The sequence below is a fragment of the Drosophila elegans genome, unplaced genomic scaffold (assembly GCF_018152505.1).
Source record: "Drosophila elegans isolate 14027-0461.03 unplaced genomic scaffold, ASM1815250v1 contig_476, whole genome shotgun sequence".
In the NCBI taxonomy this organism is placed as follows: Eukaryota; Metazoa; Arthropoda; class Insecta; order Diptera; family Drosophilidae; genus Drosophila; species Drosophila elegans.
In genome coordinates this window covers 8,423,055-8,431,642 of record NW_024545863.1, presented here as the reverse complement: position 1 = coordinate 8,431,642, position 8,588 = coordinate 8,423,055, and the positions used below count along the sequence as shown (strand labels likewise).

At 44.3% G+C, this 8,588-nt stretch overlaps 3 protein-coding genes across 4 annotated transcripts; all 3 read right to left on the bottom strand.

Annotated features, from left to right (window-relative positions):
* Positions 1-101: 101 nt before the first annotated feature.
* On the bottom strand, positions 102-1,068 carry LOC108140464 (slender lobes-like protein). 2 transcript variants are annotated; one of them, XM_017263197.2, is made up of 4 exons: positions 909-1,068; positions 662-802; positions 532-609; positions 102-379 (listed from the first exon to the last, which is right to left on the bottom strand). In XM_017263197.2, exons 1-4 carry the CDS (start codon positions 951-953, stop codon positions 143-145), a joined length of 501 nt encoding a protein of 166 aa, XP_017118686.1. In that variant the 5' UTR covers positions 954-1,068; the 3' UTR covers positions 102-142. The 2 variants fall into 2 exon arrangements, 1 of the variants encoding a protein (XP_017118686.1); XR_001774185.2 differs by having other exon boundaries at positions 348-379; positions 532-828; positions 909-1,058.
* A 642-nt stretch (positions 1,069-1,710) lies between these two features.
* LOC108140695 (protein slender lobes) lies at positions 1,711-6,633 on the bottom strand. The gene is made up of 5 exons (XM_017263645.2): positions 6,413-6,633; positions 6,149-6,238; positions 2,774-6,081; positions 2,494-2,715; positions 1,711-2,426 (listed from the first exon to the last, which is right to left on the bottom strand). The coding sequence occupies exons 1-5, from the start codon at positions 6,447-6,449 to the stop codon at positions 1,968-1,970; spliced, it is 4,116 nt and encodes a 1,371-aa protein (XP_017119134.1). The 5' UTR covers positions 6,450-6,633; the 3' UTR covers positions 1,711-1,967.
* A 609-nt stretch (positions 6,634-7,242) lies between these two features.
* Positions 7,243-8,539, bottom strand: LOC108140544 (leukocyte receptor cluster member 1). Its single transcript, XM_017263381.2, has 3 exons — positions 8,416-8,539; positions 8,262-8,361; positions 7,243-8,198 (listed from the first exon to the last, which is right to left on the bottom strand). Exons 1-3 carry the CDS (start codon positions 8,436-8,438, stop codon positions 7,425-7,427), a joined length of 897 nt encoding a protein of 298 aa, XP_017118870.1. The 5' UTR covers positions 8,439-8,539; the 3' UTR covers positions 7,243-7,424.
* Positions 8,540-8,588: the final 49 nt, after the last annotated feature.

Below are 8,588 nucleotides of genomic sequence, written 5' to 3'. Positions count from 1 at the left end.
AATGGTGTCCTTCAGAATTTCACACACAACGCAAGTTTTTTCATAGGTGGTTTTTAATTTAATTACCTAAAAAAAATTCATTTTTTGAAAAATAACTTCTAACAAATAGAAAATTTTCAGCGGATAATATTAGTTTTTATATCTAGATTCTACGCCTGCCACCGCCTTGAGTGGCCGATGTCTGTTGCTTGATGTGTGACCTGATCTTGACAAGCTTAATGAAGGGTACTTTTGGAGGCGACTCGTCGGATATTGTTAGAAAACCCTTGCTCGTCCTGGCTCGATAAACCGGTTTGTCCTTGTTGTCCTCATTGGATGCATTTTGGGGCTTTGGCTTCTTAGACCGCTTCTTCCTTTTGACCCTCTTCTTTTTCGGTAGCTTAGACGATATGGGAGATGGATGGGTTAGCTATTTTCAAATTTATAAACCTTAAGCACTTGTTAGGTAATAGCAAGAATATCCTCTTAACTTTCCAGGATGCACATCCAATTTTGGCATGCATGAACCCTTCCGTTTTCTTTGTAACTTACTTTTTTGTTGATGACTGTTGGTTGCGACAATGGAGCTGACTTTTTTCGCTTCTTCCGAATCTTACGTGTGGAAGTTTGCTAAACCAAAAGATAATGGCTTAAGCATTGGATTGGTTGTCATCCACATTACCTTTTTCTCGATTCCTGCTTGTGCCTCCAAAAGTTTCACAGCTTCACCAACGGACTGTCGGGCGGTGTGGAAGTCTCTAACATTTTTCTTAGCAACAGGCGATTTGGATGGCGTGATCTGCTTATTTTCCGAAACAGTATGCTAAAAAATGATTGCAGTTTAAAATGCTAGGAGTACAGTTTGTAGTAAATCGATTTTTAGTTATGTAAGCATTCCAGTAATACTAAAATAAATAAGAGAAAGTCACCACTTGGTTATCCATCAACTTGGCTGCACTGCGGTTTATCACCATATTTGGTTTTATGACATCATGCAAAGGAAAATTTGATTTCGATGGACGCGATTTGCCGACTGCCAAAAAAAGAAGGGACCTGGACGGATATGTGTTTTAAAAGTTTAGTTTACTTTGGAGCACAAGCCTACTTTTTGCCGACTTACTATAAGTCTATTCAATACAATATTTTAGCTTTAAAGCAAACGAAAGTGTCATATTTTCTAAGATCACTTTAAGTTAGGGAGTCAAATATGTTTAACAAATAAACATGTTTTTCGAAAACAGATTATATTATAATAGATGATATATTTGTTTAGTTTAGTACACGAAGAGCTAAATAAGCTAAAGATTCAAAAACTGTTTACAATTGTTTTTTTTTTTTACTTTTAAACCTTAAGTCAATTTAAAGGATTTACTTTGCAGTATTTTAAACTAATCGTGATAGTTTTAGCAGCAAAAAAGTGCGAATGGAAATCCTCTTCTCTCCAAGTCTTTCCTTGAATTATTAAATTCGAAATTTGTTTTTTTAATTACAGTTTATTTTGTGTTTCATGCATTCTCACAGATTTTAAATTAAACAAATTTTAATCTCAAAAAGTCTATATTATTATGTTTGACGTTTTTAAACATGGAAACCAATAGATGTTTTATGCAATTTACACGGTAATAATATATGTATTTAAAAAAAAATGTTTGCGCTATATGGAAATGATTGGAAATACGGCCTGGTAACAGCGGCTGCGTATTTATTATTGTTTAATAAGTCCGACAACGATTTTTTTAAGATTCAACAATTATTAATTTATTTCTGTTATAAATGATAAATGTGAATTAGTGATGTGCACTGGAATAAAAGTTTCATTTATGACAAGGGGTGGAAAATCTCATAACAAATATTTAGAAGAACAAATAATAGAGTAATCAAATTCAATTTGAGAAAAGATAAAGTAAAGAAACAAAAATGAAATTATGCATTGCGTACACTTGACATTTCCCACCGTTAATACTAGTTTTCCTTTAAGTGTAAATATCCTAAGACTTTCGGGCAAAGATCTGCTCCTTGAAGCGCAGCGCCGACTGTTTGGCGGGATTGTGTTTGCCAGCGTCTTCGGCCTTTAATGCCTGATGTTTGGATCGCTTCTTTGCTATGCCCGATGGTCCTGGTTCCTCGCGGAACCCATGCATTTTTGGTGTGGCTGGCAGCTCGCGGAAATATTTCTGCTTGGGAGTGCACGGCTCAACGCGCACCATACCCGAACTGGTCTTAATTAGCTCTATTTTGGGAATTTTCTGCAGCGGCTCATTGACCACCGTTACATAGCCAGCATTCGTCCGAATACGATTCACTCGATGGCCGTGGTTCTCCTCATCAGAACTTTTTATGGGCGATTTTTCCTGCGGCTTTTTCTTCTTCTCTTGCTTCTTTTGCTTGGCCTTCTTATTGTCCATCAACGGCGGCTGTGGCGACAATTTACGCGAGAGAGTGCGAGGCTATGTAGAATTAAAAGTTAAGATTAAGAAGTCTAGTCTGGTACGAGGGACTACAGGATAAACTTACCTCTCCGTCTATGGCTTTTGGAGGCGCAAGCAGATTAACAGCATGACTCACAGCCTGCCGTGCGGCCTGAAGTCGTTTTATATCCTTTTTGAGCGATGGTAGCTGCTTGGACGGTTTCGCAATCGGTGCTTCTGTGTCAGAGCTATTGGTGGCTAAGGGTTTGGGAGCCGCTTGCGAACCCAGTCGCTTTGGTTTCTTTTGCTTCACTCCCATGGCAAGGTGCTAAAGGAATGTACAAGTTTTACCATTAACCATAACCATAATGTTTAAAGGACCATACCTGTTTTTTCTCCTTTAACTTAGCCTCGTTGGCTGCCTCGAGGAGGTTGCGACAGTATGACAAGTAATACTCGGCATCCTTTTCCATTTTGGGTGGCCCCTTCTCCGTAGGCTTAGTAGTTTTAACTGACTTTGGACAATCCTCGGGTGGATGCGGCGCTTGAGAAGGTTTTGGTTCCTCCAGAGAAGACTCCTCTGGGACGACTGCTGTTTCGGTAGTTTGGTCAGGAACATCTTCTTTTTCGGGAGATCCCTGTACAGTTGCCTTTGAATGTGAAGTTTTAGTAGCGTCTTTATTGGGAACATCTCCTTCCGAGCTCTCCCCCTCAGTTGCATCATCCTCGGCGGCAACCTCCGCCTCGGGATCAGCCTCCAAGGACTCGGTGGAATCACCATGTGAACTTTTTAAGCGCTTGCGTTCGTGCTGGATCTCCATTTCCTCCAGATCGGCAGCGCCCGATAAGCTCTTCGACAGGCGTTTGCGCTTATTCTTCTGCCTTTTTTTCTCGGCTACCATTTCAACAAAGGATTGCGAGGGGCAAAAGTCACTGCCAACATGGGCACGATCACTACGGCGTCTCAGTTTCGGCTCCTTGGTTGCCAACTCGGGACTAGCCACGTACAACGACTGACGACGGGATTTCTGGAGCGGGTTGAACATGGTTTCCAAGTGGCGCAGATCACTAGAGGCCAGCTCGGCTAGCAGAGCTTCTTCATCCGCAGATTTCAAGGGCTTTTGGAATGTGGATTTGGCAGGAGTAGATTTCTCCTTTTTAGCTTCCTCATCTGCATGCGACTCCTCTTTTTTATCAGCTTCCTCGAGTTCCACCACTTCATCCGAATCCACGATCTCATAGACACTTTTATTGCTCTTGGCGTTAGCCTTCTGCGCCTCTGCCTCCACCTCTTCCTCGTGGTCCGAGGAATCCACCTCCATGACGCTGAAGTCCAGACGAGTTTCGGTCTTGTTGAATCTCTCGGACTTGTTCAATTCGTTAAGAGCGACTTGGCGGGATCTTTCCAGCTCAGCTTCCGAAATCGAGGACTTCTCCGCGCTGGCATTCATCAGTTGGGCAGCCTCGCTCAGTTTGCTGGCGTTGGAGGAGCAGTTGCTCTGGTTCTTGGGCATCTCCGATTTGCTCTTGTTTATCTCCTTGTTCTGATCTTGGTGCTCCTCTTCGTCGCTGGAACTTGCTACGGCAATGCGGCGACGCTTCTTCTCGTTTTTTTCAGGAAGAACACCTTCGTCTTCCTCCTCCTCATCGGAGGAGTAGCAAAGTTGGCCCACTTCCTCTTCGACCTCGTTGTCCGAGACAATAAAGGAGTCATCGCCTTCAGATTCTTCTGGCGTAGATTCCTCAGTGTCCTTACTTCCAACGGACTCGCCACCACTTGGAATTTCATTTTCCTCCATCTCCCGTCGCATCGAACTATCCATCGAGTCGCCAGACATGTAATCTTCGCCAGCTACTTCAGCCTCGAGGTCCACAAATTCGCACATGGGTTCATCTTCTTCGTGTTCTTCCTCGTCATCTCTTTCATCCACTTCGTCGGAGCTTTCGAGGCGAGAAAGTATTTTGTTCTCAGCCTTAAGAGGCGACATGTCGGCCTGCGGGACTATCTCATCCTGTGCATTCTTAGAATCCAGCTTATCGAAAGCCTTGATGGCATCAATTTGGGCAGGTGCTGGCTGCATTTCCACCTTGCTGATGGATAACTCGAGCTGTTGATCCTTTAATATGGGCGTGGAACTATTCCGCCCCTTTTGCAGGGCTAATTTTATGGGGGTCTCCGCCTTTGGTGTGAAAGTGCGGCCAACTGGCACCTTCTCGCGACCGGGAGTCTTTGGAAAACGTGTCTTTTCGACCTCCAAGTCATCACTACCGTTGTTGAAGCCCACCGATTTCTTTTGCTCCTGTGGAGGGGCACCATCTAGATGAGATTTAGTGCCAGGCGTTAGACTCGGTAGCTCAATAATCTCGGTTATCTTGGCTTTAAACATATTTTCTTCTTCCATGGTTTTATCTCGGGAAGTTTCTCCGTTTGCTTCTGGCTCTTCCTCAGCACTCGGGGCTTGTGGAGAAAATACGGGCTCATCAGTGTCTAGATTTATAATCTCAGCTAGATCTTTTTCCAGCATTCGTTCATCGTGCTGCGGCTCAGCCTCGAAAATCGAATCTTCTGCATCCAAGAACTCTTGCTCCTCCATTGATTCATCTTTTTCTATAGTTTTTGGCATCTCGACAGGTTGAGCGTCAACAGGAGGAACCTTCTGGGAAGGTTCTGCTTCAACTGTTTGAATCTTCTGTGGAGTTTCGATTTTTTTTTCAACTTTAGAAGCTGCCTTAACTGTTGGAGTCTTCTGCGGAGTTTCAACTTTCTTTTCTACTGCCTCAGCATGTGGAATCTTCTGCGGAGTTTCGTTTTTCTTTTCAATTTGGGGATCTCCAACTGATGGCACTTTTAGCGGAGTTTTGATTTTCTTGTCAATTTGAGGGTCCTCCTGTTTGTCTTCAGTTCTTAAAGATGTGCTTGAAGCCTTAACTTGTGCAAGTGAGTTGAATGTCTTTAAGAACGGGAGTTTACCGATATCCTTGGCAGGCTCCGCGGAATCTTGACTAAGTTCGGTTTTGTTGGACGCCCCAGAAGAGGGCTGCGCTTCAGGTTTCTTTGCTTCCTCAGCTGATTCCTGGGAGGATGTCTTCTCCTTCGCTTCGTCCGGTAGAATCAATTGTTTAGCCGCCTCCACCGTTTTGCCGGTGGCTTTGCCCAACGACATTTTCTCCAGTCTGACGGCCACCTTGGAGGTATTTTTATTTACGATCTTCTCCTTTGCTGGTTCCACGGTCTGTGTCTTTCGCTCGGCCTCCGGAGAGGAGTTCAGATTACGCGGTGCGTGGATGGGCGAACGTGCCGCAATTGGAGGCGTTTGCGACATGGAGCGCGTCACCCGTTTCTCGTCACTCTGTGTGGGCGTGGCTGTGCGCCTGGCCTCCTTGGGCACGGGGCTGGCACTTGGCTTCCGCTCCTGCCTGGCGCCGACCTTGCTGGGCACTGGACTAGGACTGTTGATGGGCTTCTCCTGCTTAATCTCCACCTCTTCGGGCTCCTCCGTGAGCGTGAGCTGTTGGCGAACGGATCTGGTGTTTTTGGCCGGCGTGCGAGCGGTCCTCTTCACGGAAGAGGGCGTGGTCGGCTCGGGAGTCTCGCCGCGTGCCAGGGAGGCGCGTCTGGTGCGCGTCGGAGTCCTCACATCCACAGTGGACGAGTTCAAGCGAGTGCGGCGTGTGGCACGTGGCGAGGCGGTTCCTTGTTAAGTTTGGGAAATCGACGTCTTAAAGGGACAATCTTAGGATATGAAGAAACCGTAACTTACCTCGTTCCGCCGCGGTTTCCAACAACTGAGGAGTACTCGGACGACTGTCCGTATCCAGCACGGACAGGCGGCGAGTGCGTGCCCGCGTCACTATCATTTGTGATGAAATAGGAAAATCACAAAGGGTTGGTTATATTATTTACTAAATCTTAGTGGGGTAATGAAGGAAAACCAGGCAATTTGTGAAAGGGGCTCTTAAAAATGGCCGTCTTTGGAGCACCGTCTTGGTTATCCCGTTGCATTTTTTTCGCAAAACCAACTCACCGCGTTTTCCATCGTCATTCTCCATATTATCATCCATTTGGCCCGGCTCTGTTGTTTTCCGTACACGACAATCACTATAAATCAAAAGAGAGTCTTCAACCCGCAGGCAAATTATTACAAAGAAAACGAAACGAAGACGCCAAGACGCCGAGCCAAAAAATGAAATCAATTGACATGTGCCGCTTTGTAGCGTTATCCAACACTTCAGCCGGCTGTTGCGCATTTGTGCGGCGGCCGTTAAAATTCAAATTGGTTTACGTTTGGCTTTGAACTTGTTTTGTTGATAGTATATTCAACGCTACTATTGATAATTGCTCTGTTTTAAAGCTGATTTATTTGCTAGCTAGTTATTTTCATAGTAAAAACAAGCAACACTTTCTTCTATTTAGTTGCTGTGCAGCACTGGTTTTTTTTAGCTGGCGAGCCATCCGTTATCTTCAAACCGGATTTATCGCTACATCTAAATTTAAATAATGACAACAGCTATTGTTCAACTATTTCCGCCTGGGGATACAGATGTTGTAAAGGACAGTGATTGATTTGATTTTAAGGCCACATGCGTTGATGGCTAAATTTTTGCCGGTGGCTTAGCATAAGAACACATAAGCTTACTCTTAATTAATTAATTCAAAAAGAATGATAACAAATATAGTTTTTGTTATCTTATCTACTCACCTTCCATAGCCAGATTTAATTGCGATTGGCTGAAATTGATTTTGGTCCTGAAAGCCTGATCCCAAGTTATTATTTAATTGAACGACATTTTACAATTCTCCTTGTGAAAACAACAATAAACTATTTTTTGTCAAAAATATTTTGTTCTTGTTTATTCATAAATTTTGTTTTCCAATTTACAACTGCTATGAATAAAATTTAATTTAAAGTAAATTATTTTATTTACAGTTATCAATGTTTTTATCTTACCGTAAAAGTGGCCTTTCTCATATTTAATTTCGAGTTTGAGTTCGAACCTTTTGCATTAGTATTGCTATAAACAGATAAATTCTTAGAACTAAACCATATTTTGCTTAGCTAACTCCGGATTAAACTGGCTATTGTACTTCTGGACTATCCTGGGCGTGGGAGCAGGTGTGGATGCTGCACTGGCGGCCACCGCCGGATCTTTGGGCGCGAAAAGCGCCTCGGAACGCTGGCGTTCCGCTGTCTCGCGTCGCAAGCGCTCCTTTCTCAGTCTCTCCAGCTTCTCGCGCTTCTGGCGTTCGGCGGTCAGAAGGGTTTCCTTGGCTTCCTTTTTGCCCTTGCCACCCTTGTGCTTCTTATGCTTGCCATGCTTCTTGTCTTTCTTGTGTTTTTTTGACTTCTGGGGTGGTGAAGGTTCTGGCGTAGGAGTGGGTGTCCCTTCACGTTTTCTCTTAGTGGCCCGCTTGGGATCCTTCTTTTCCGGTGGCAGCAGGGCATTGATTAGGGTCAGAGGATCGTGGGCCAGCTTCTGCTTGAGATGAGCCTCTGTAGCAGCGGGATCACCCACTTCTGGCCGTTTGGGAGCCACCTCGTACCAGCTGCGCACTTTGAGCGCTTCATTGGTGTCCTGGCCCAAGTAGGTGAGGTATCCAATCTGCTTCTCGTATTTCTCCTGCTCCTCCTTCTGCTCCTTTTCCAGGTCTTTGTTGGTGGTCTTCACATGGCTCTTGTAGTCGGCAAAGAGATCTATTCCTTTGGTGGGTTCAGAGCTGGAATCCGGCACCTCTTGGGTTTCCTTGGCAGAGGTCACCTTCTCCGGAAGGCCCGACTGTCGGCGCAGGAAATTAATGCGGGCCTCGCTCTCCTACATAAAATAAGTACTGATTAATGGATAAATTTCTGGAGATATGTATACAAGAAAACCCACGGCAAATTCCAATTTTTCCTGACGGACTTTCTCCTCCGCTGCTGCAGCCGCTTGATCCCGGCGGACACGGGCAATATTTTCCTTGGTGCGCACATGCCAACTAAAGAATCCAAGCGTTTAAATGGGATTTTGTTATTTAACAATATTAACTCACCGTTTCTTGGGTAAAATATTCATTTTTTTGATAAAAACAACAAAAACATTCGATTGGCCCGATAGGTACAATCGATGGCACAGAAATATCGATTGGCTAAAGCAAAGTTGCCCCACTACGAGTAGGCCAAATTGTTATTTCCAACTTTTAACTATATTTTTATAATTGTTTTG